Below are 27,894 nucleotides of genomic sequence, written 5' to 3' on the forward strand. Positions count from 1 at the left end.
AGGAGGTGGGAAAAACATCAACAAACGAAACAAAAATGTGAACCCTCATTCACCTACTTTTCATGCTGACCCAGCTCATGTCACTTAGACAAATTCCATATTTTGTGATAGATGCAGTCATCTAAGTGGTTGGCACAAGTTCAGAGAAGCTGCTCCTTTCTTCCTTTCCATCACCTTTTATCTCTAGTATCACTGCAGAATAATGATGAAACTTGCACACAGAGGCTGGGATTTACAGCTGGGTATTCTGACCAGGGATCAAATGCTCCATTACTGGAGCTATCACATCGCAATCAATTTCTTGTTTTTCTTTATGACTTTTGTGCTAATCAAGACCAGGGGTTTTAGTGCTTGGCAATGGAACATTTTTCTACTTTTGGCACTGGTCTCAGCATCAAGCACCCCTAGAACAAGTACAATGGACAGTAAGTAAGGGCCTTTCTATTCTATCTTAGCGATATGCCTTAATCAAAACCTCTGCAAAATGCTCTCTATTACACTAGTATGACATTTCTACTTCTCACACTAGCTATTCTGTTTGGGAATGAGTTAATGTCAAATCTGAAGCAGTTTTATGCTATGGCATCCACTTATTAGGAATGGTGCTGAGACTTCTTAGTCATTGTTTGTGGAAACAAATTTTTACCCAGGGGTCTGGGCTAGATTTGAAAAGATAAAAGGGTGATTGCAGTTATCCTTACAGAAAACACAGAAATACCAGAATTAATTTTCTCATGAAAGTGGCTTTGTTCTGTAACTACGTAACCAAATTATGGACCGGTGAGAGAATGTTTGGTAGTTTAGTAGGAAGTAAAGACACTGTACATAAAGATGTATTTGTTGAGGGCTTGCCAACTGTTCATGCAAAAGGTAGATGGTGGACTTAGGAAAGATCTCCTCAACGAGAGGCAGAATTTACAGGCTTCTCTTGCTCGTCTTCATTTCTCCCTTGCCGAGATTGATTGGTTTCCTCCTCTGAACACATGCAGCAGAATACAACAATCTAGAATGCTTTAGCCAGGCTGTTTAACAGGATGCCCCATGACCTGCCAAGGCATTTGAAGCACTGTCTCAGGTAGATCTATGCACTTCACCGTACTTGTGCTTGAGCTTTAGTGGTGTCTGCACCTGCCATAAATGAGTCATAACTCAGGGGTGCTGAGGGTAGTCTAGGTCTCCTAGGATACAACCTGCCACTTTTGTTTGAAGGTGAAGTAATGGCAGTATAATGGATCCTACAATTGTGCAGTGTCCTTACATGCTGGTTGTCCCTCAGGAAACTTACAAAGTTGCGTGTTTCGGAAAACAAGGCATAAACCATCCACTTTGTACCTCTATGTAAAGCAGATTGGCTTATATTAGGTGTCCTGTGACAGTGAGCCAGAAGAATAGAAGTTGAAAGCTGAAGTAATTTTCACAGCCACTGGCAGTGGCAGAAGTGGAGAAGTTTGGCTGCAGGTCAGCTTGCAGTGTACGGTATGATTCTATTACTGCCTCCCTGTTGAATCTGATCCGATATAGGCAGATCAGGAAGTTGAATGCATGACTGAAAGACTGGTGTGGGAAGGAGAGGTTCCATTTCATGGGACACTGACACCAGTACTGGGACAGGAAGGAGCTGTACAGCTGGGATGGGTCCACCTGAACCAGAGTGGGACCAGTGTCCTAGCACAAAGGATAAATAGGGCTGTCATTACGACTTTAAACTAATAAGATGGGTGCAGCAATCTGGGGAAGATAAAATAAGTATGAAGAAAAAAGAAATAAGAGATGAGAGTAAAGGTGAGACCGAGGTAAGGAATAAGGGTAAGATAAACAGGCAGGGAACAAATACAGTTATAGAACATGAGTACAAAATGGCTGTTAAAAATAAAGCGAGGGGAACAATTATTAAAAACAAATTAAATTGCCTCTAGAGCAATGTGCACAGAATCCAAAACAAAATGGGGAAACTGGAGGCAATAATTAGTAGCGATGATCCAGATGTAGTAGGGATAACTGAAACATGGCTACATAAAGAACTGGTAGTTAAATATTGCAGGATATAACGTATTTAGAAAAGTTAGGGAAAGAAGAAGGAGGGGGTGGGTGGAGTAACTGTACTAATTAGAGTCAACCTAATGGCAATAGAAAAAAGGGACATAAGTAATATTAAGATAGAAACAGAATCCATATGGATTGAGACAAAGGATAAGAAGGGGTTGATCAGTTAATAGGTATATTCTACAGGCCACCTAATAGTTGAAGGGAAGTGGAGGAAGAAATAGGCAGACAAATCTATGAAATGATTAAAAAACATTGAATAATAATCATGGGAGATTTCAACTACCCCCAAATAAACTGGCAAGAAAAGGTAGGGAAAGGGGAATGGAGTTTTTACAGTGTGTACATGACTCCTTTCTTACCCAGTATGTGAGAAGCTCAACAAGAGAGGACTCACTGCTGGATCTAATAGTGGAAAATGAACCAGAGCAAATAAGAGAAGTAAGCACAGGGGAACATCTAGGCAATAGTGATCATAACATAATAAGGTTTCAAAGTAATGATTGAGAAAAGTATAAGTAATAGATTGGAAAAAAATCAAATTTTGAGGGGATGAGAATGGAACTAGGGAAGTTAAACTGGAAAAAATGTTGACAGACAAAGAAATAGAACAGCAGTGGAAAATATTTAAAATGGTGATCAATAGAGTTCAGGAGAAATATATTCCTCTTTAAAAAAAAGAACAAAGTGACCAATAATGAAACACCATGAATGAATGAAGAGGTAAGGGTAAAATTGAATATAAAAAAACATACACTCAGTACATAGACAATAAAGGAGAGGATGATGACGTTAGGAAGGATTTCAAAAATAATTGGGGAATCAAAGAGGAACTACAAAATTAAATTATCAAGGAATATAAAAAGAAATAGTGAAGTATTCTACAGACACATAAATAACAAAAGAAAAACCAGGATAGGGATAGGGTAACTAAGGGATGCACAAGATAAACTCACAGGTAATGACAGTGAAATGGCAGAAATATTGAATAGTTACATTGCCTCAGTATTTACTAGGGAGACTAACAAAGTGGGTATGACATTAGAAAAAGCTATCACAAAAGATAAAGACATTTAAGATAGAAAGGAAGGAGATAATTGATAAACTAATCAAACTTAGAGAGGATAAAACCCCAGATCTGGATGGATTCCATCTGCACATTTAAAAGAAGTTAGGGAAGAGATAGCAGAGGCACTATATATATATATATATATATATATATATATTCATTAGAAAAGGGAATAGTGTCAGAGGACTGGCAGACAGCTAATGTTAATCCTAATGTTAATTTAAAATGGGAGATAGTACAAGTCCAGGGATCTATAGACCAGTCAGCTCAATGTCGGTGAAAGGAGAGATAATAGAAAAACATCTAGAGAATGAAAATATAATAAAGAATAGTCAGCACGGATTTCAAAAGGGAAAGTCATGCTTGACCAGCCTTAGTAAATTCACTGAAGATGTAACAGAAAGGGTAGACAAGTGTACGTTTGTTACGTCTAGACTTGACTATTTCAATGCTCTCCTGGCCAGCCTCCTATCTTCCACCCTCTGTAAATTTGAGCTCATCCAAAACTCTGCTGCTCGTATCCTAATTCGCACAAAATCCCGTTCATCCATCACTCCTGTGCTCGCTGACCTACATTGGCTCCCGGTCCAGGAATGCCTCGAACTTAAAATTCTCATCCTTGGGTTCAAATCCCTCCATGGCCTTGCCCCTCCCTATCTCTGTAACCTCCTCCAGCCCTACAACCTTCCGAGATCTCTGCGCTCCTCCAATTCTTGCCTCTTGCGCATCGCCGATTTTAATCGCTCCACTATTAGCAGCCACGCCTTCAGCTGCCTAGGCCCTAAGCTCTGGAATTCCCTCCCTAAATCTTTCCACCTCTCTATCTCTTTTTCCTCCTTTAAGACACTCCTTAAAATTTACCTCTTGACCCGTCACCTGTCCTAATATCTTCTTATGTGGTTCGGTGTCAAATTTTGTTTGATAATTGCTCCTGTGAAGCGCCTTGGGACATTTTACTACATTGCTATATAAACGTGAGTTGTTGTTGTTGTTATTATTATTATTGTTGTTGTTGTTGTTTTTATACAGTAGATGTAGTATATTTGGATATTCTAAAGGCCTTCAATAACATACCGCATTGCAGGCTCATGACTAAGGTCAGAGCATGTGGAAACAGGGGACAGGGAGCAAAATGGATATCAAGCTGGCTACAAAACAGAAAACAGAGAGTAGGGGTTAAGGGTAGCTACTCAGAATGGCAAAAGGTGGGAAGTGGTATTCCACAGGGATCAGTACTGGGACCACTGTTGCTCACAATTTATATTAACCATTTGGACTCGGGAACCAGAAGTACAATTTCAAAATTTGCGGAGAACACAGAATTGAAGAGGTGTAGCTAATACAAAATAAGAATGAGTCAAAATGTGAGAAGACATTAATAAACTTGCAGAATGGGTGGGTAATTGGCAAATGAATTTCAATATAGATAAGTGTGAGATGGTGCATTTTGGTGGGAAGAATATGGAGGCCACACATTGCTTGGATAATAAGAGTCCAAATGGGGTAGAGGAGCAAAGGGACAACCCACAAATAACTAAAAGTAGCGACACAGGTAAATAAGGCCATAAAAAAGGCAAATCAAGCACTGGGGTTCATTTCTAGAGGGATAGAATTAAAAAGCAGAGAAGTTATGTTAAACCTGTATAGAATCTCAGCTAGACTACACTTGGAGTACCGTGCACAGTTCTGGTCTCCATATTATAAAAAGGATATAGAGATGTTGGAGAAGGTGCAAAAAAGATTCACAAGGATGATTCCAGAACTGAGACGATATACTTATCAGGAAAGACTAAACAGGCTGGGGCTCTTTTCTCTAGGAAAGAGAAGGCTGAGAAGTGACCCGATAGAGGTCTTTAAGAAAATGAAAGCGTTAGATAGGGTGGAGGTAGAGAAAATGTTTCCACTTGTGGGGGAGACTAGAACTAGGGGCAATAAATATAAGATACTCACTAATAAATCCAATTGGGAATTCAGGAGAAACTTCTTTACCCAAAGAGTGGTAAGAATGTGGAACGCACTAGCACAGTTGAGGCAAATAGCATAGATGCATTTAAGGGGAAGCTAGATAAGCACATGAAGGAGAAAGGAACAGAAGGCTACACTGATAAGGTTAGATGAAGTAGGGTGAGAGGAGGCTCGTGTGGAACATAAATACCAGCATAGACCAGATGAGCTGAATGGGCTGTTTCTGTGCTGTAGACTCGATGTAACTATATAGACAAAACTCCTTTGGCAAATCCAGGTAGCTGCTCCTCAGTCTGTAAATGCAGGTGAAAGGATAATGATAGGTGGACGTGGTGCTCCTCTGGTGCAGCCTGATCTGCTCCTCCTCATTTTCCTCATTCTTGGACAGTATAAGTAGAGCTAGTTTCCCATTGAAAAATCCAATGTCCCAATTTTGTGGATGTATCAAAAATATGGCAGTGCTAGAGTGCAAAGAACAAAGCCTTCTGACTAACTAAATGGTAAGAAAAATAAAGGCTCCAAAACAGTCTTAAACAACAGTGCCCCTTAAAATCCACATCCACAACCACATTCAACATAGCCCCTAGTAGGTCTGCTGTCCATTTTGTGTGGATGATTTGCTGAATCAGTTCTCTTCCTGTGCAAATGCAGGGAAATTGCATGAATGCCTTAATGACATCATTGGGTCTGCATTTCATAACATTTCCTAGCCTTAGAATGGAGCTCCTACCAGCAGCAATAATTCCCATTGGATAATGTGAGGCACAAAATGGGCAGAGATTTGGCGTATGTCATCTGCATCCATATTTCCAGATGCTTACACCTGGACTATGTGCCCTTGTGGACCATAAGTGATTAAAAAAAATCTACCTCACCATTCACTTTTATGGAGTTAAGCAGAATTTCTCTTTGTACATCTCAGATTTTTAGAAATTTCAAGCTGTTACTCTGGATGAATGATTTGTTTGTCACCCTACCCTCTTTATTAACAGGCAACTCAAGATACTTTATGGCTCAAAGTAATGTTGTTTTAAAATCACAATGATTCTCAGTACCGTAATGGAGTCTAATTTTATCTATTCATGAAGTCATAAACTTTAAATGGATCTCACTATCCACTAATGGATTTTCTTTTTAAGATTCTGAATAGTGGAAACAAGCCATCTGCAACAATCATTTTACAGCTCAGTGAAGGACATTGTAATGTCTACTTATATAACATATACCCCCGTATTTAAACACAAGTCTTTTATGATCAAAAATAAGCAAATTCATATTTTTGGAATTCCTTTGAGGCAGTAGACTGTACTTCATCTTTCTAACAACAAATCCCAGGATTGATTTTCTAACAGTCCCTACAGTTGCAGATATGCAGTAAATTTTACAATTTAGCGTTACTGACACAGCATGTTGACTTCCACATACAAATTCTTGATACGCACTCCAGTTGTGCGAAGCTTTGCACCAGAAGCACTAAATTGTCAAATTTACCCCATATTTTGCACAGTTTGTTTTGTGTCAAGATAGCTGCATTTTGTAGGCATTATAACAAATGATGCATTGCAGGGAGTTTTTAAACTGTAGCTGAAGGATGTATTGGTAGTTTTATTCTAATTTTGAAGAAGTGGCTAGATATTTCCATTAGCAATGAAGGGATGCCAGACAGCTCAGGCTATGCCCACTTGCCAGTACCATTACCGTGCAGAACTCCAAGCCAGCTGACAGCCAGATGCAGAGCTGTGCCATCTGAAACAGAAAACCATGTGGGCTGTAGAGTGCCTGACCTCCATCACCAAATTTCTGATACATGTTCCATTGTCTGAAGTTCTGTATCAGAAATGCTACAAGGACACCAGCAGCTAACATGCTCTGCAGGGTTTCCACTGCTAATTTCACTAATCAGCAGTATTCCTTTGCATTGTTCCAGGCACACTGCAATATTGTCCTATGGATAGGATGCCATGGATTGGCAATAGACAATCCTCCCTATCACCTCAATCTGCACTATCTTCACTCTGCCACCCCTCAACAAGCGGTTGGAGTATTATGTCACTCTTATTAGTTTCCTGCATCAATTATTGTACCAGGCACTGGGTTTTGCTAAGCATTTTTGTTGCCCAAAAAGCCTTTGCAAAGGTTGAAACCTACATTATAATGTACATTTGTGAAGGCTAATATCAATTTTATCAACATATGTGACCAAGTACCTTTAAATGGGCAATCCCCTTACATTTACTCATCGGTCCTTGTAATTTACATGTGATCTCCAGCACCCTCTCCAGTGAGCTCCCAATTGCATGCCCAATAATGGCCTGGAGTTTACCCACACTATGTAAATTAATCTGACCCTGAAAAAAATCAAGCACATTAGCAGTCACGCAGATGCTAACGACACATTACCTGACGAATGCCCAATTAGAGTCCTTAACGGAAAATCTACCCTGATTGGTTGAATTTAAATGGACTTATGTATCCGTTAAAATAGTGAGGAGAGGAATTTGATATGAACGCTCATGATAATTTCTATACTCATGCACATGCATGCTGCATGCAAGCAGATTTTTTAAAATTCCATGCTTGCTTAAGTGCACTCATATTCTCACTTAGCATGCTTCTTTTTAGTGAGCGTTAGTCATGTGCTATAGGGTGTGCAACATTTTGCTGCTATTCTAAGACCAGTAAATTATACCCTCAAGATCACAAGCAATTTTTTCTGGGCCAGTCATAATGAGGAAAATATTTCATTGAAGTAAGAGACTAAGATCATAAGTGAGATTTACAGGATTAAATATTAGAACCTTTTTTCTTAAAAAAATCTCCCCTTCGCTCATATATGTAAGATAGTAAGACCACTGCCAAGTATGATCCAACCAACATTGCTCTGGTAGAGATTACAGCCAGTAATGTAGATCAGAGATTGAACCTGGGATCTTCCTGATCTGTGTGACTTTATACTACATCATACAATCCATTTACCAACTAAGCCTTTGCAGAATTATTACAACCTTAACCAGGATTAAAATATTGAGAACTAGAAACAGCAATGTGGCAGTTCAAGTGAATTGGGAAAATAATATTTTACAGTCTCTTTAAGAAAAAAATCTTGATCCTTAAAATGTAGAAGGTCTTTTGAAAGAAGGGTTGGGGATGGGGGTGGTGAAAGCCAGTCAGTCAGAGGGAGTGGATATGACCTTCGAACTTCTGTCAGAAAATTGGCATCTATGTTTGATTGGAGTCAAAATTAGCAACTTCTGCATTTTAAAATTCCTCTGGCCATTTTTCAGAAGGTGAAGGCAAATTAATTCCCTCCAGTGTAGCCAAGTTATTGACCTCCATTTCCTGTGAAGTACAGCCGCAAAGAGTGTGCAGTTTCTTCTACACTGAGTGGTTCGGAAGTGGGCTAGAGAATTCTGAACGACCTCCATATCTCTTTCAGAACTTTATGCTGTCAGTTTGCCGACACAAACAACAGTGACGACACTTACAAAAAACGTAATTGTAGAAACTATGCTGGGGCATTACAATGTGAAAGATACCATATAAAAACAAGTATTATTTTGCTTAGTAAATTCCACCCTCGCTGTAACACTTCAGCGAAGAAAACCTTTTCCAAATTCTAGCATGTTTAATACAGAGAAAGCACAGTATGCCACGCGATACACATATACATGAAATTGGCAATACCATTGTGTGAAAAGCTCTGTAGCCACATTCATTCCACAGTCACTGTGTTATATTCTATTGAATTGACCTACAATTTCTCACAGTGGACATTATGGGGGTAATTTTAATCCCCAAGAATGGTGGGTTGGGGGTGGGTGGACAGTAAAAATAGTAGATTTTTGGAACGGGACTGCATCCTGGCTCCTACATGCTGATTTCTAGATTTAACCCATGCGTGTTAGGATGCACACGCACAACAGAAACCTGGAAACCCTGTCCCCACTTAAAGCCGGCGGGCCTGACGATCCGGATTCTTTCCCCTCAGTCTGGTTCAGTAATAACTGAAGTCGAATACATTTTAAAGTTCAACACATCTTTAATAGCAGGGTTCTTAGTCTGCAGCATGGATTTGGACTCCTGATAGAGTCCCTCTATGCTGGCAGAGCAAGAACAAAGACATACAGAAATCCACACGTTTTTTATACAGATGAATAGGGTTGGAACATACTTAACGAGGGTCAACACCAATCATAAGCCGGGCATAGGTTGCCATGTGAGTTTACATTATTTCCGACCAATCATAAATCGTCCATGTGCTGATCATGCTGCTGTTAGACATCAAAGGGGATAACTTCCTCACTTTCCAACTTGGAATGTTCTTCCCTGTTCCTTCTGTTCCTTATCTCCCAACCTGGAATGTCTTTCAACTTTGGCTAAGCTCGTTACCTATATTGATCTGCCATAAACATGGAGACATTCAGACCAGTCCTTGAATCACATCAAAGACTCTACATTGCTAAGACCATGCAACCCTGCTGACTACGCAAACATATGGCCCAGCAGGAGGGCCAGGCCACTTGTATCAATCTCAGTTACTAACTAATTAACCCTTTCTAACCATTTTGCATTCTGCTTCTTTGCCACGTAGGCATCTTGATATTTTACTGAAAACTGACCACGTAGGGATCCTCAGGCCGATATTAAAAAGGGCAATGCACCTCATTGCGATAGTTGAGGCACTTAATTTTTTGTTTATTACAAATGTAAAACAAAGTTAACTTTACCTGTTTGGGTTTCCCATCACTTCTGATTCATGTCAGGTGAAAGCAGGAGGGAAGGGCCGGATCCATGAGGTGAGTGCCTTTATTGCACTGCTTGTGGGCCGAAGGAGCAGGAGTGTTTTATCGAGGCCCAACAAGCTCACCTGGACAATAGGATCCCTGCGATTAGCCGACCCTCCCCCATCGATGGTGGATCTCCCCCCGCCAACCCCGATGCTGGACCCCCTCTGATGGAGGACTTCCCCCCCCCACCATCACCACCAATGGGGGACACCCACCCCCCGATGGTGGAACATATGAGTGAAATATGACATCATAAGCCTTCACTGGAATGAACTGGAACTAATGTCCTAGCAGAGAGGGTAAATAGAGCTGTGAGGAAGATTTTTAATTAGTAAGGCAGAGGAAGTGGCAATTTACGGTGTGTAACAATATTGGAAATAGGGAAAATTTGACATCTCTTTCTTAATACTACTAACCATCATGCTCTGCGGGTTGTGCTGCGTATGTGCTGAGTGTGCTGCTTATTTTGCTGAATTGTAAGCTGTTAACCTTTGACTAGTGATTGACCCTAGGAAAGGTGATAAACTGATTAGAATAAATATTGGAGAAAGTGATTGCCTCAAATGTTGATATACAAATGTCGGAAGCTTGAGGAACAAAGTAAGAATCTAGAAGTCTATGCTAAGAAAGAAAACTGATATATTAGGAATTGCAGAAACTTGGTTTAGGGACAAGGACTGGGGTGGGGGATGTAAATTTACAAGTGTATAGATTGTTCCAGAGGGAGGAGGAAGGGCCATGTATACCAGATCTCTGACCACTTTAGTTCCTGTCTCATTATCTGCTTTCTTTTCCAGCATCAGTCACCATGTCCCATTTTCCATCATTTTCACCTCATTTGCATTCATTCTTGTTCATGCTAATATAAAACCAGGGTCGCTTGGCACCAAGCAGAAGGCAGAAGAGAATTTAAAGGGCCTAGATTGGGCCTAAACAGGTGCAGTTAAAAGTTTATTTCTCAGTCATTTTTGGTGTTTTCTTCCTGTTGCTAGATACTTTCCTATTTGCTTTTGCTGACAGGTAATGTGGGGCATAGTAGGATGAGCAGGAACAGAAGCAGAATCTCATCAAGAACCTGCAGCTAACACCTACCTTCCTATTTTCCCATCGGCGATGTGGCCACAACGCACGCCCAAGCCGGAAGGCCCGAGGCATGCCCGAAATTGGGCCTCATGCTTCATCTAAAAGCCTGGGCAGGCTGCAGGCACCTGTCGTGCCTCCACTGGCAGCTCACCCTTGTGCAGGAATGAATTTCGGACTACCTGCTTCACCAGCAGCAGCCCTCAGGTGAGTGCCGAGTATTGGGGGGGGGAGGCGAATGAGAGGACAGCGGAAGAGGGGGCTGATCACGACAGACAGGAGTGCTGTGGAGCCAGTTGGAGCTCCTGAATTTAAGATTTTTTTAAAAATTAAAACTCACCTTTTTGGCGGAGGCCAGTTCCTAGGCTGCGTCCACACAAGGTGTGGCTGAGCAGAGTAGGCCTGGTGCCTGCTCCCTGCTCCACTCCTCAGGACACCAATTCCCCGAAGGATGCTAAAACAGGCTTTAGGTAGATTATTTACATATGTAAATAGCTCCTGTTTAAGCAGCTGCCCAGGGATGCCTGAAAAATGGCCTGAACCAATTTTGGGTGTAATGTCATGTCTTTCAGGCATCGTTGGGGTGCAGGAAGTTGGTCCCCGAATTGGAGCCTCGTTGCACCCATTTTACACCCAAAAAACGGGTGCAGCGAGGTCCAATGTCTACTCCTATCTCTCACATCATAATGATCCTCAAGTTAAAATAAAAATTAAAAGTAGGGAAATAATGCTGGTATCCTGCCAAATAGTGCCCAATTAAAACCACTTTTGTGCTGTGGGGAGTTGCCTGCAACGTACTAGATTGAAATTGCACATAGCTGACAGAAAGGGGATAATTTCATTCTGTCCGTCTGGACCAGCTTTGAATAGTGTTGAAACCCAACGAACCACAGACCTTTGGGAAGTCAGACATGTCACATCTAAAATTTATTTCAACATCAATGCAAGAAGAATTATCTATGGGCAAAAGAGGGCCCATCACAATCTCACCCCTCCCATAGTGCAGGGAGCACAACAGTAAAATTTTAAAAAGTTTATGAAAACCTTGTGGTCACCTCTACTGTGTGAAATAATACATGAAATTGAGAATCATTTATTAATGACACTCTGAGTCACTCCATTTATAATATACTACCAGTTTACCTCCCTCTTTCCATTAAATGTAATTGTGCTCGTGATGCATTCAGTTTGTGGTAGAGGACAGGATTTCTAAACATGAAACGAGATACAAATGATATTTCCCTCCGTGACAAAATATTTACAAAAAAATCCAATAAGGGACAACAGTGACAGTTCCATTTCCCTCAGCCCCTCGAGTTATTACACAACTGTGTAATTTTCATTTGCTGCTATATTATTATTTTAAATATATATATTCTGTGTGTTTTCCTGGTCATTATTTGGTCTGGGTGATGCATCTATATAAAGCCACCACCCCCCGCTTTACGGAAAAGACAATAATGCTGACCTATTTTGAAAACGCTCCCACGTCTCCACCACATTGCTGTACGGAAGGGTTGAAGGGGGGTGTGGGGGAAGGGAGAAATATCCCCCGGGCAACCAGCATCCGGATCCAGAACAGCATTAGCAGAAGCTTCAGAGCAGGTTATCTGTGCTGTTCACACATTGTGATTGGCATGGAAAGATGAACAAAAGGTTTTGAGAGAAAATAGGAGATACTTCCCCTTACACCTCTCCACCCCACCCAAAAATGTGTATTGATATCATCCATTATGAAAATTTTATAGTGGTGGGCCAATTTCAAGCTTCACCTGTTAATGCTGCGATTTCACTAAATTAACCACCACAGAGAAAACTTTTCAAACTATATATGGAGAAACAAATAATAATTTAATATTATAAAGCCCTGCAGCTTTAAAGAGCATTATTTGTCCATGAAGTTATTTAGAAAGCTTTTATGCTTTTCTGATCAGCATACTGATGCGATCAATGTTTTTCCAGCCTTTCCCTCCTCAAAAAATTAATGATTCCTTTCAAAAAATCATCCAGAATTGCAGATTTAAAAGCAATTCTTCCTCTTGTAATACATCAAAAGTGCCAATAGAAAGTCCTAGATAATGCTACGAGCACAATGTCTTTTCACCCCAGAGCTTTAGTTCAAAAGCAGCTTGTACTCCTGGAGTGAAAGTTTCTTCTTTCTGCAGCTTAAATTCCATTTGGAAATGAGTTTGCCAGCTTTCAACCTAATTCCTGATGAGTATAGGAACACAACACTTAACTGCTCACAGAATGCCACTAAACTGGCCTTCTTATTCACAAAGACCATTACAGGTTGCATTCATCCTGTATCTAACCTGACCTGGGAGTGCTTAATACTGACAATGGACAAAAAATGCTCAGCATGAAAGCAAAATGTACATTCCATCATACTTTTCACTCCTAGCGCTCCCTCTGCTCTTAGAATACACAAGGATCTCCTATGGCATTGCTTATGGACAAAAGACTTTCTTTTAAAAAAAATTGTATCCCTCTTTCCATTATTACTTTCTGCTCATCTCCCACCCTAATTCTTTCTGACTCCTGCTCCCCATCCTTCTGTTTATCTTCGACTCACTCTCCCTGCATGGCTCTCATACATTTCTCTTCTTTATCCTCTGTTTGTCTCTGACTCGTTCTTTTTCTTTCCCTCTTTACATACCAAATATAGGCAAACTGTTATCTTTTAAATAACTTTCTGCAACCTTGTTGTGATCTGGTTAAAATTGCTGTGGCTACAATTGTGTCCAATGCTGTAAAGGGATTTTTTTCTGCACATTTAGCCACAAATATTACTTTAGCTCCGTTTCACTCTCTTTCACTACTGTTCACACTGGGGAACTTGCTCTGTACTATCTCAACCACTGACATCTGCCCGATCCATTGTCACCTGTCGAGGTATTGCCTGATTTTTACAGGCTAACAACTTATACATATTTTTCTAATTGTGTTTTCCACATTATATCAAAAAGCTTCAAATGACCATTGCCACTAATCACAAACTCTCTCTTCCTCTCCTCAAGTTACCTCAGCCTGTTCCTATATCCAGGATATCACATACCTGTGTTTGTAAAGTGCTGCAATGTCACAATAGAAGTGCAAAACTGAACAGTACTAAACTTCATCAATATTAAAGCTTTTAGAGATCTCGAAGTCGATTAAAAACACAAAGTCTAATAAATGTATTGATATTGTGATGGTTTAAATAGCTTTATTCATTTCTTTACAAGGTAATACTTGTTGAAAATCTTCATCAGAAAAGCAAGTGAAACCAACCTGATTTGATCTTTGTTTATCTCATGTCCCATGGACCAACCACTTCATACAAAAACAATATGAAAGACATTCATTTTTTTGATATATATATATTCTCAATAAAGCTACATTTTTATACCTATCATATTTCATCTAACCTTGAGCCCACTAGATAGATAGATGCTATAAAAAAGTTAAGTATTATATTGTCTCCTCAACGTTAGCCAATCCAAAAATATTCCAATTACCCATTTATGCAAGGCTAATTTTATATGCTCATGCAGCTGACTGCTCTATTTACTCCCCCAGGTTCTTTACCAAGCACAATGCAGCACCAAATGGCCGAGGCCAGAGGGACATGCATCCTTACTATGATTGATCCAGAAAATATTTACAGTGGCTGACTCTCAAAATAAAAGCTAAGAAGTTATCTTCTTATCTCTGAAGGATACAATTCGAAGATGATTATGGGCTCTTATTGACTTATTGGGGCTTTTCAAAAAACCTCGAGTCTGAAAAGACCCAGAACAGCCTTCTTTCAAAACATGGCACAATGTTGTTACTGGTGCCAGGCTCAGACCATTGCAGTGATTTTACTTTTTAACAAATATTGGTTTTGTCATTATTTCTTTTAAAATTTGCAAATGGTTATGTAGGCAGCTCAGCCAGTGAGTGCCACCTCTATCACCCCACGCATGGCCACACAGTGCTGGTAACAGTTTAACGATCTCGCAAGGCTGGCCAAGGAAATGAAGGCACAAGTACCTATGCACATCCTGAAAGAATGCTCGAAGCATGACTCACCTCCACACCTACCAGTGTAAACGACAAAAATGAATGTGCCAGTTAATATTCTCAGGGCACCTCATGCCTCCCCCTCCGCGCACACACACACACACACACACACACACACACACACACATTAAACACACTCAGTCCTTGCCCACCACTCCAATATCCCTGACAAAGTGTGGTAGTGCCATACTCAAAAGAGAAGCTGTTAGCCTGCACCTGAAATCATTCTCACTGAAATGCTGCAGGAACCTGGATGAAGTTAAATGTTGTGCCAATCAGGTGCCTTTCTCAATCTGTATTCTCCTTGCAAAGAAAACGTTTTCTGATAATCAGCAGCAAAGAACTGCCACAGGGGTCAGAAAGGCAACTATCAGACCTTCAGGTGTATACGAGGAGCAAGTGCTTCAACTCCTCAAGAGACACACAGGAGAGGCAGCGGGAGATCGGGAAATAAGAGGCAAACTGCCAAGAATAGGCTGGTAATGGCAGGGATCGTCTATAGTATAGTGAGCTGTTACAATCTCCAGACATTCACCTTTATTGTAAGGTCTTCTATCATTGCTCAATTACATCTTCAAAGTCAAATGCAAAAGTCCACTCTTTTAAAAGTATTTCCTTTGTAGCACTCTTGCATGCTGCTCCTAGAAGAACTAAGCCTTTTTAAATGGTATAGTGGTGCAGCAGGCCTCAGTTATTCGTGATACCCTTGAGGGGCTGTACTGCAGGGCTCCACCACATCTGTCAAAGCACCTGAAATGAGACTTTAGTATTCTGACTGTCTACTCAATAACAATTCAAGTTGTTTCAAGTGCTTCATTATACCTATTGTCTCCTGCTGAGTGTGGATGGCTTAAGAAGTTTAATGAGCCAGGACTGCAGGTAGTATCACTGGTCTCCAGTCAACCAACCTGAGGCAGTGTTTTGGTTCATCAATGCAGGGATGATTGATTGACAAAATATAAACAAGTCATGGCAGCTTCCTAATGTGCAAAATTAAGTGATGTGCAGATAATATGCAGCCAATTAATAGAATGGAACCTCTTCTGGTTTATAACCATACAGGGTCTTGCATACCATATGAGTACAATCAATAGCATCATGTACCAGGGGGAATCCTGTTCGTCTAAAATGTTGGCTGCTTGCTCTCTTGCCTTCTGCATAACAGAAATAAAAGGATTCCCATAGGTAAATCTGTTATTTCTCTGAAAAATTCTTGTTATTTTATTGTACTCACTTTAAATTTCAGGTGTACTATTAAGTTCCCTAGGAAGTAAAACAACTCTTAAAAAAAAATCACTTCTCAGTCTCTGACAGACCTACAGATAAGAAAATATTCCAGAAACTATGGCCTCCACCCAATGTAGATTACAGGGCAATATGATATTTAGAACAGCGAGCAAGAGAAACGTCTTTACATGGAGAGTTATGATGCTATGGAATTCACTTCCAGGGTTAGTGATTGAGGCAGAAACTATATCAACATTCAAGAGAAGACTGGATGGTTGGATAAAGGAAAAGGGGGTAAAGGTATAAAGGAACAGAGCAAGTAAATGTGATTAAGATTATTTGCTTGTGTGGAGAGTAAACATCGACATGGACTAGTTGGGTCGAATGGCCTGTTTCCATGCTGTTACTTATATGATTTCCATGTACCACCTCTGAGACACTATACTGCCAGTCACAATACCACATTTTTTTTTATTCATTCATGGGATGTGGGCGTCACTGGCAAGGCCAGCATTTATTGCCCATCCCTAATTGTCCTTGAGAAGGTGGTGGTGAGCCGCCTTCTTGAACCGCTGCAGTCCGTGTGGTGAAGGTTCTCCCACAGTGCAGTCAGGTAGGGAGTTCCGCGATTCTGACCCAGTGACGATGAAGGAACAGCGACATATTTCCAAGTCAGGATGATGTGTGACTTGGAGGGGAACGTGCAAGTGGTATTGTTCCCATATGCCTGCTGCCCTTGTCCTTCTAGGTGGTAGAGGTCGTGGGTTTGGGAGATGCTGTCAAAGAAGTCTTGGGAGTTGCTGCAGTGCAACTTGTAGATGGTACACACTGCAACCACAGTGCGCCGGTGGTGGTATTGTTTCCTGGGGGCTGTATAGAGGCAGAAGCAGAAGAAATTAGTGGGGTCCATTAAACCACCTCTAATCCGCAGCCATTCACATGTGACAGGCTGGGTTCAAAGTGAGGGGTTCCCAGGAGCAAAATACGAACAGTCTGTTTTTAGGTTGAGGATGGGGCAAAACATCTTGTTGCCCCATTTCCCTTAATTTACTGCTGCTAAAATGTCCAATTGGGTGTCATTTTTTGAGAGAAAAATGCAGGCCAAGGTTTCACAAAGCATTTAACTTTCACAAAGCAATCCCATCAGATGACCAGCTGCAGTATTTGCTGCTTTAAAGTTAAGGAGCTTAAATTTATTAAAAGGGATTGAATGCCATGTAACTGGCTGGTATGCAGTCACCTAGAATGTGCCACTTTCATGTTAAACATGTTAGGGCAGAAATGGCTCCTGAAATAATAGAGAGGTCAACAGCGCTCTCCGTTGTTAGTGGTGAAATGGAGGAGCAAGTTTCGGTGTTTGCACATGCGCAGTGAAACGCGGAAATCTGGAACTTGCTCCTAGTGGTTCACCGACAATATGACAACTTTGAATTAAAGGAACATCGCAAGCTGCAATCAGAGAAATCATTGAAAAAGAGCAAACTTGTTCATCTGCTCAGCTGGAAAGTAACAAATTACACCACCAAACAGGTACGCTTAAAAATACAGGTCTAAACTAAGTCTTAATGACTGCCAAACAACTAAAAATTAACTTTTAAAATGTAGAGTCTCATTACTCCTTATTTTAACAGTTTTTGGTTGTTAAAAATTTTAAAAATTAAACAATTAATTTTTTAAAAACCTTTCCCTTCTGTTTCTTTAATTCGACTATTTCTTACTTTTCTTTTTTTCACTGTCTATAACTGTTTTTACATTGATTTAAAATGTTGTATCTTTCATTTCCTTGTTTTCACATTCCAAGCCTGCAGAGACAGTGAACGCAGTGTATCAAAAATGCTGTGATCTGATTGTTCGAGGGGAGAGATCGATCCTCTCGCTTCTCCCAGGGTCCTAGCTTCACCTGAACTGACACTGGGCTCTTCTCCGCTTCGAGGAGTGGCCAAGTGGTGGTAAGTTTGTGGGTTAGAATAAATCTAAGGAGCGGCGAGCAGTATTGGTTCGCTGCTCCGACGATTTCTACCCTGTTATATGGCAGACTATGCTAATGTCACAGCACGAGTTAGATCATCAACAAATTGTCTTGCTGTAGTTGACACACAGGGCACTTTGTCAGTCCAAAGCTGATGGATTACATGTAATTTTGTGGTCAAGTTTCTCAGTGTGATCTAAGTCTTGGCGAGCAATTTTCATTTAGCAGTGAAGGTACATGATAAGTCCTTGAAAGAATCCGTTCCCCTCTTTCTGAATCAGCAATAAAATTGAAATAAGAAAAACAAAATCCATTCAGGAATTACTCAGTGCTGCGCAGATTTCTTAAAAGCTGTGTGAAGATTCTTAATTTGATCATCAGCAGCTCTCTGATGCAGAGAAGATTTTGCACTCCATTAGCTGTGACCACAAGCATAAGTGGCAGAAAACAAATGGTTGATCTGAATGAGATCAGACTATAGTATCTTTCAATACTTTATTACAGACGCTGCTCCACCATGTTCCAGGTTCCTTCCTTCCCTGAGGTATTCTACTTTGATTGTCAAAATCCTCGCTACCTTCCCCAGAGCACCATTACATGACAGTGCCCAGCTACAAATCTCAACAAATAATCAGCTGGTGCTACTCGAGGCATCTACAAACCCAACAAGAATAGGCGTTCCTACATTCCCACAAAAATACATTCTTACTATGATGGAAGCACGCTTAAGCTCAGATATTCCTCTCTTTTGCATATGTCTGTTAGGATTTAGTCGCTTCATCATGCTAGCGGGTGGACAAAACCAGATTTGACACAATATTTGCGCTTCGAATGACTCTTCACAACCCAAGACAAAAATTTTGATCTCAACAGGTCTTTGCATTACAATATGTCAGTTGTGATAGTCTCAAGCGGGTCTTAGCTAGGCAGGTACTTGGATAGCAGAGGAGTGAAGACCAGCAAGCACTCCTGTGAGTCAAACAGCACAGGCATTGCATACTTGCAAATATATGATGCTCCAAAATCTGGATATGAATAAATAAGGAGAATGATTGTCTCAGTGATCTATGGTATCAGCGAGTGGGGGAGGGAAGAAAGGAGACAAGAAGAGGGAGAAATTATATCACACAAGTCAGTAACACATCTAGGAGTTTAGATAGCATGATAAACTAACAAGGAAAAATAAACAGTAGTAATATCGAAGGGAGTCATTCCTGAACTGCTGTTATGCACTTCCTAACAGCCAATCCACAACGGCTACAGGCGAGGCCTTCGACCAATTACCAGTTTGCCTTCTCGGTTGCGATTTTCATTCACCATGATACTTCTGCAGTTGTCGATCTGCTCAACCATTCCCTCACCTCCACCTTTGATGCTGATGTGCCCAGTAAAACCCATATTCTCTCCCACCCTGGTCGATTCCCCCCCCCCCCCGCCCCCGGTATGGCTCCTAACTTTGTTCCTTCAGGTCCAAGGAACACAGACTTGAGTTTATCTGGCAGACAACTGGTTTAGCCATCCATTGTCAGATCGGATTTGATCACATCAAGCCTTGTCCTCCTCTGCTAAAAATACTCACTACTCACATCTCCAACCTTCTTTTCCTCTCCAAAATCCTTCAATGTGTTGTTGCCTCACAAATCCATGTCCATTTTCCTGCAACTCCCTGTTTGAATCTCTCCAATCAGGTTCCCCCACCCCCGTCACTGTCACAGCACTGAAGCAGTCCAAATTAAAGTCTCAAATGACATCCTCTTTGACTGTGGTGCACTATCCCTCCTTGACCTTCAGCCTAATGGGTTGAGATGCCTCCTGATGCCCTTCCAAGGGCTTTCAGTATTTTAGGTTCCCTGTCCTGACATTCACCTTTAATTGGCCCCAAGAAAAAAGACGGGCACGTCGATTCCATGTTACAAGGATTCATTTATACCCACTTTGTTCTGTCGAAAAGTTGCATTACACAGTAATTGCTCTACCTGTGATCCATAAGATGTCAAGTTAACTTTAATAACCGTTAACTTTTCTAATTCGGAGAGCAAGAAAATCTAGAGTGCCTACAGAACTACTAAGATGGGTTTCTTGTTTAATTTAGTGTGTTATAAAATATGTATGTGTGTTATAGAGGCAAAGTTGACTTACGTAAGCACAATGCTACAATGTGCGTCATTTCATGGTCTCATTAAGAAAGGGGAGGCTCAGCTCAGAACAAATAAAATTCAAGAGCCAGTATTTATAGTACGATTTGAGGATCTATAGATCTGTTGGATAATAGTCAGGTACAATTTTACATAGAACATGGACCAGTTTCTGTGCTGTACATTCTGTGTAATTCTATGTAACTCTTAGGGGATGATTTTAAACCCCAAGAACGGGTGGGTTGGGGGCGGGTAGGAGTTGAAAATAGTTGCTTTTTGGGTGGCAACCACAACCCAGCGTTATTTCTGGGTTTAACGTCGGTGCGTAAAAGTACTGGCTTCCCACTGGGATGCAAAGTCCGAAAATTTTGCGGTTGCAACCCAAAAAACCAACTATTTTCAACTCCCACCCGTCCCCAACCCACCCGTCCTTGGGGTTTAAAATCACCCCCCTAGTCTCATGTATGGGTATGTGCTAATTTAAATTGAGATAATAGGGTAAACTTTCCAGTTGCTAAGGTTTGTGACACAGGAGTATAACAAACTCTAGGGGACCAGAAAATGTGGTTCAGATCTTTATAGCTGGATCTGCACCACATTAATAATAGGGACAATTTTCTAGCAGGCCTTTCAGACTAGCCTCAAGTGGTCTAGCCGTAATGAGCCATAACTTTATTTAAATATAATGCACTTGAATGCAGTTTAGCACAATTTTCCATCTGCTTAGGATGGGATTGGGTTGGATGTTTCCTTTGCACATGGAGTGGTCCTAAAGGAAGTTTCATAAGCAATAGGCAGGGGTTTTTAAGTTTGTACTTACTTTCCAGTCCTGTAGTACTTTTTAGTACCTGCTGTTATTAATTTTTATTGGTATTTTTATGAAAAGTATTTTTTTTTCCCCCACTAGATCATGTTTCTGTGGAACCTAAAATTAATATTGTATTTGCCATAAAGCCAAAAGTAATTTTCATTGATGCTCCATCTGGCCTCACGAAAATCATTGGAAAGGCTGGTTTTAAACATTTTTAGAGTGGCCTTTAGTTTGTCCCTTTAAAGCATGTTGGTTTGGTTGCTCAACACTTAGATCCAAGTGCACAGTGTGCACTTCACCCAATGGAAGACCAAAATTGCATCGGGGACATAAAAGCATCTTAGGACTCTGATATAAATATTTTAATGAGGCTCCCACTTGTTTCAAGTCCTGTTTGAAAATCACATCGGGTGGGTCTTGGTTAAGAAGCCAGTGATGAGTTTTTTTTTAAAAATCATCTTGCTACCACCTAGTTCACATTGAAAAATGAGGCAGTAGTGAGACGAAAATCATCCATGTATTACCATGGTTTACACCATGTAGATGTATGTGACAATGGTGTCAGTTGTAAGTTTTACCTTGAATGTGTGTCCTGATAAACAGTGAAAGAGCTGTGAAGCTGCTTTCTATGGGCCAGCTGTAAATGTGGAACAAGTTTATAGGCAACATTTTGTGATACACATGCTTGGTAAATGATAATATTGGATTTGCTTTACTTTGGCAGCTTCCGAAAGCATAGCTATCTTCTTTTGTTTCTGTGCCCAGGTCCTGTGCTTACTGTATACAGTATTGATATGCCTGCCAGCCTCTGCCAGGTATGCTGCACTGCTGCCCTCTGGGGAGGTTGTCCTGGAGTGCCGTTCAGAGGAATCCTCCTCGCATCCAAGACATACAGCAGCACCTCCACTCTGACAGCTTTCAAACCGGTCTTGTGGGTGCTGTGCTGCTCCATTACTTGCACACGGATTCCATTTCCTGCCTAAATATGTTTTACCAACATGGTTTTGATCTATATGGTCTTTGTAAAGCCTGAAATATAAGCGGTAAGTTCACAAATCTCTGTTGCCTGTGCAGAGTTTTGCTAGACACGAGGGTGGGTCGGAGGTAGGGCTATAGTGCTGAATCTTTGACCCATGTCCATGGCTGATGAGGTTTCACACCAGCAGCCCCAATATTTTAAATCGTTGACAACACTTGCAACAATTTTTACCACATTTGCGACCATTTACCTAAAAGTGGCTATATCCCTTTATGCCTCCCTCCTTCTTTGGTGAATTCTAAGTAATATTGATCAAGAGTTTGACATGAATAATTAATTAGGACTAACAGAAGAAAATCCCTGGGTCTTGGCTTGGGAGAAAGTTCATTCCTGTTGCTTTAGCATCAGGACTGGTAAATATACTCTACTATGCCCGCACCAGTATCTGTGAGCCACTACCATGCAACAGACTAATGGGTAACTGCATCAACTGAACATGACGGAAATCTTTCATCTTCCACTACACGATCTCTGATAATACATTATGCCCCAGATAATTAGAAAAGATGTTGTGTCACGTTTGACACAGTATTTATCCATCCAACAGACCCAACATCATGAGACACTCACAACTGTGTCTTTCAGCATTAATTGGATGAATGAACTGTGATAAACATCATATCCAATGGGACAAAAACATGCCATTTGCTGGTACCTTTGCTGATTGACCTGCTGTGTGTTTCCAGCATTTTGTGTGTTGTTTCACATTTACAGAATTTTCATTTTTTGGGGCTTTTTTATGTGCATTCTACTGAGTTTGGGCTGCTGGACAGAGAACAGTAACTTCATGAGAAGAGGGCTCAGCAATGAAATTGTGATGTAGGCCCACTGCCAATTTCTCGGTACAGCACTATTTAACTATAGTTTCTTCTGCCATTTAAGCCACTGCTACGTTTTTCTGGTGTTTGTTGTGCTTTCAAAAATTACTGTGCCAGGGGCTGAAATGGCATTAACACACTGAAAGGAATCATTGGTCGACACACTGTGTTAAAGCACGTCATGAGGATACCATCAATCAAATGTGAACATATAGCTTTCAGTCAGACAAACACTGATCAAATAAATGATTCTGATTTTTATCACTGATACTGTGTACTACTTTATCAAAACATGATGAACTCTTGCATGCGCAATATCAACCTTTATCAACTCATGATGACTATCTACTTCAAGCATCGTTATCATTGCTGGAAGGCCCTTGGCATAGCTATTGAATGATTTTTATAATAAGCAAAGGAATAATATAATTTGAGAAAATATCACTGCACAAATGCCACTGGATTACTTATAATCACATGTGGCTTTATGGGCTCTTATTCTGGTTCCTAGGGCATATTCATAGCTTCATAGTATCATAGTAGCTACAGCACAGGAAGAGGCCATCCGGCCCATCGTGCCTGTGCCAGATCTTTGAAAGAGCTATCCAGTTAGTCCCATTCCCTTGCTCTTTCCCCATAGCCATGTAAATTTTTCCCTTCAAGTATTTATCCAATTCCCTTTCGAAAGTTACTACTGAATCTGCTTCCACCACCCTTTCAGGCAGTGCGTTCCAGGCCATTACAACTCGCTGCGTAAAAAATGTTTCCTCATGTCGTCTCTGGCTCTTTTGCCGATCACCTTAAATCTGTGTCCTCTGGTTACCGACACTTCTGCCACTGGGAACAATTTCTCCTCATTTACTCTATCAAAATCCTTCATGATTTTGAACACCTCGATCAAATTTCCCTTAACCTTCTCTGTTCTAAGGAGAACAACCCCAGCTTCTCCAATCTCTCCACATAACTGAAGTCCCTCATCCCTGGCACCATTCTAGTAAATTTCTTCTGCACCCTCTCTAAGGCCTGGCATCCTTCCTAAAGTGTGGTGCCCAGAATTGAACACAATACTCCTGCTAAGGCCTGACCAGTGTTTTATAAAGGTTTAGTATAACTTCCTTGCTTTTGTACTCCATGCCTCTATTAAAAAAGCGCAGGATCCTGTATGTCTTTTTAACAGCCTTCTCAACTTGTCTTGCCACCTTCAAAGATTTGTTTTTGTGCACCCCCCAGGTCTCTCTGTTCCTGCAGCCCCTTTAAAATTGTACCATTTAGTTTGTATTGCCTCTCCTCATTCTTCCTACCAAAATGTATCACTTCACACTTCTCTGATTAAATTTCATCTGCCATGTACCTGCCCATTTCACCAGTCTACGTCCTCCTGAAATCTGTTAGTATCCTCCAGATTGTTTACTACATTTCTGAGGTTCGTGTCATCTGCAAACTTTGAAATTATACCCTCAGTTAGATCCGTTTATGACTGTGGTCAGTGATGCTGAACCCCAGAAAATATCAAACCAAAAAAATCCAAAAAAGCTACCAACCTCCCTAAAACAGCCCTTTGAACACACACGTATGGACTTCATGCTTGCTGCTACACGGTGGCTTACCTTGGAAGAAACATTCTTTATTGTCTACAATGTGGATTCTCTTTCTCTGTCGGCAGGCAGCACGATGCAGCTCACAGTGATTCTCATAAAACTCCCCATCGGAGCCACAAACTGGTATATAATTGGGCTTGCACTGTTGTACACACACACACTCCGGCAGCTCAGTCTCTTCACTGATGATACACTGTTGTCCACGGCCACAGTAGTTCTTTTCACAAGCTCCGTATAGACCATCATGGCCATTGTACCCTATAGAAAGAAAAGAAAATATAAAGTTAAATCTCTGTGTAGAGGGCTTCAAACACTAACATAGAATTTTACAAGTGCCTGATGGAGACATTGCTTGGTACTTGTTCACTATAAATTAAAATGCAATTTTTTTATATTTGTATGTGAGATTTTGTTTGCCTCAAGGTGTTGGACTTTAAACTTCAGCATTTTCAAAATTAATTGTCTTGATTAAACACTTCTAGGTCAGATTAAGCATTAATGCCAGCCATGGCTCATTGGTAGCACTCTCACCTCTGAGTCAGAAGGTTGTGGGTTCAAGCCCTACTCCAGAGGTTGAGCACATAATCTAGGCTGACACTCCAGTGCAGTACTGAGGTAGTGCTGGACTGTCAGAAATGCCGTCTTTTGGAAGAGACGTTAAACCGAGGCTCTGTCTACCCTCTCAGGTGGATGTAAAAGATCCTGTGGCACTATTTCAAAGACGGGCAGAGAAGTTCTCCCTAGTAGCCTGGCCAATGTTTATCCCTCAACCAACATTACTAAAATAGATTACCTGGTCATTACCTCATTGCTGTTTGTGAGACTTTGCTGTGCCCAAATTGGCTGCCACGTTTCCTACATTATAACAATGACTACACTTCAAAAGTATTTCATTGGCTGTAAAGCGCTTTGGGACATCCTGAGGTCGTGAAAGGCACTGTATAAAGCTCTCTCTGTTCTGCCCCACCAATGCATACAACCCAAAACCCCCAGAAGCAGGCCTATTGCATCTATTGTAAACAATTTTACAACACCAAGTTATAGTCCAGCAATTTTATTTTAAATTCACAAGCTTTCGGAGGCTTCCTCCTTCCTCAGGTGAACGTTCCAACAACGTTCATCTGAGGAAGGAGGAAGCCTCCGAAAGCTTGTGAATTTAAAATAAAATTGCTGGACTATAACTTGGTGTTGTAAAATTGTTTACAATTGTCAACCGCAGTCCATCACCGGCATCTCCACATTATTGCATCTATGTGACATTTCTATTTTCTACAACAGCCACCGTTGTGACCTCAGAGCAAGATCATTAATCCATTACCGAACTAGGGGAAATTTAGTGCTGTGAATCCATACCCATAAGTAAGTAGGTTGTGACCATTCTAAATTCATTTTAATTAGGACTCTTACCGCCGAGAGAGAGAGTGAACTTTCATCCTGTCTAGGCATTAAACCAATATGTGAAGGGACCGTACTCAATCCCCTTATGGATCTTTTTATGAATATAAGACAACTTAAATCTAATCATATGCTCAACTATCCAATGAATTGTGGATTTTCCCACTAGATAGCAGAGAAAGAAAAATGTCCAAATTGGACAACCTATGAATAGAATGTGAAACTATGATCAGCAAAGCTAATCAAACATAAGGATACATCTTGAGGCATTGGGCACCAAGTCATTTCAAGTTATTCACCAGTGAAGCTCCATTTGGAATATTATATTGAGCATTCTATCTTCAAAAGGACATTGATGTACTGGAAATGGGTTAAGAAACAAGTGACAAGGATAATACCAGGGCTAAGAGCTCTCAAATTACAAGGGCAGATTCACAAAACTCAATTTGTTTTCATTACAGAACATAAAATTGGAGGGGGAGACATGATTCGCATATTTAAAATACTGAGAGGTACAGATGATGCAAATATAAACAGGCATTGAGCACAGAACTAGAAAATATAGCCTTAAAATTAACAAGCCTGAAATGAGGCTAGTTAGAAGAATTACACACCACAGAGTAATGAATAAATAGAAAAGATTCCCATCAAAATCAGTTAATGATGCGTCTCTCTTAAAACGAGCTGAACTAATATCTGGTTAAGAATGAGCTTGCAGGTTATGGAAATAAGTATGAACTGAAATGATCAAATACTCAATGGAACATAATGGTCCCTGTCCGGGGGTGGGGGAATGGACTAGAGTAGTTGAATGTTGAGGGCAGCAGGGAAGGGTTAGTTAGTGGAAATATAAGGGAGGATAAATCGATATTCTGGAAATTTGCTCAATTATCTTTGGAGAATATGAAGTACTTATGCTGAATTTTCCCACTAGAGATTAAATAAATAGGGTAGAATCCACAAAAGGGAAAACTGAAGGCTGAAAGACCTTTTCTTGTTCCGTGCTTTCTCGTGTAAGGTAATAACTTCTGGCTTACCTGGAAAAACAGACCGATGCTTAATACTGCCCTGTCTAAGAAAGTGCAACAAAGCATTGAGTCTTTTTAAAGAAAGATGACAAAAGGTTCCTCAACAGTCTCTGACTATAGGATTGAAGGACTATTTATTAGAAACCTCTGGCAAGATGGTAGATTGAACCGTATACACTGTAATGTTGGATTGATATCTCATTCAGTTGCCTTTGGGTGTCCAGAAGGAATTTAAAACCGTTTTCTCTTTTTCAAATAGTTCTACTAGATTATAAGAAAACTGACTTTTAAAGCCATGAGGGTTGAAATGAAAAAGTCAATTTGGAAATCAATGCTGGGGGAAAAGCACCAAAAAAAATGAAATGCTTTATGCATGTACTGGTGAGAATGTAAATTAAATATACCAAGTAGAAGTAGATGGTAAATTATCAAAATTGGTTTAACGAGGGAGTTAAATTCAAATGTCACAAAAAAAAACAATTCTCTAAAAGATATACCAAAATAAGGAATGAGGGATATTGGGAAACTAAATTTAAATAATTTGAGATAAAAAATGCAAAGGATAATGGGACCAATAAAATAATTTTAGGGTATTTTTGTAGTAGATGAAGTTTGAAAGAAAATGTGGGACCTCTTAAACATAACTGAGGTTAAAAGAGCCAGAATATTTTTATTTTGACTTACAGTAGTTTTCATTATAGAAAAGATATGGTGGTCAGAGGCATAGAAAATATATCTGACTTCATGGAGAATAAAGAACAATAATAAAATGGGTATTAAATATGGAGTGCTAAAATATTAATAAGAAATCAGGACCAGATGGAATGTATCCTTCAGTTCAGTATTTGAGGAAACAAAAGGAGGGGAGTTGTGGTTGATTTTT

General features: G+C 40.4%; 1 protein-coding gene across 1 annotated transcript in view; it reads right to left on the reverse strand.

Annotated features, from left to right (window-relative positions):
- Window positions 1-27,894, reverse strand: part of LOC137332094 (follistatin-related protein 5-like) — a 499,413-nt gene that overhangs the window by 309,318 nt on the left and 162,201 nt on the right. Inside the window, exon 4 of the mRNA XM_067995811.1 lies at window positions 24,598-24,846. Coding sequence (XP_067851912.1) covers window positions 24,598-24,846 — 249 coding nt within the window. The remainder of the gene's footprint in view (window positions 1-24,597; window positions 24,847-27,894) is intronic.

The sequence above is a fragment of the Heptranchias perlo genome, chromosome 14, assembly GCF_035084215.1.
Source record: "Heptranchias perlo isolate sHepPer1 chromosome 14, sHepPer1.hap1, whole genome shotgun sequence".
In the NCBI taxonomy this organism is placed as follows: domain Eukaryota; kingdom Metazoa; phylum Chordata; class Chondrichthyes; order Hexanchiformes; family Hexanchidae; genus Heptranchias; species Heptranchias perlo.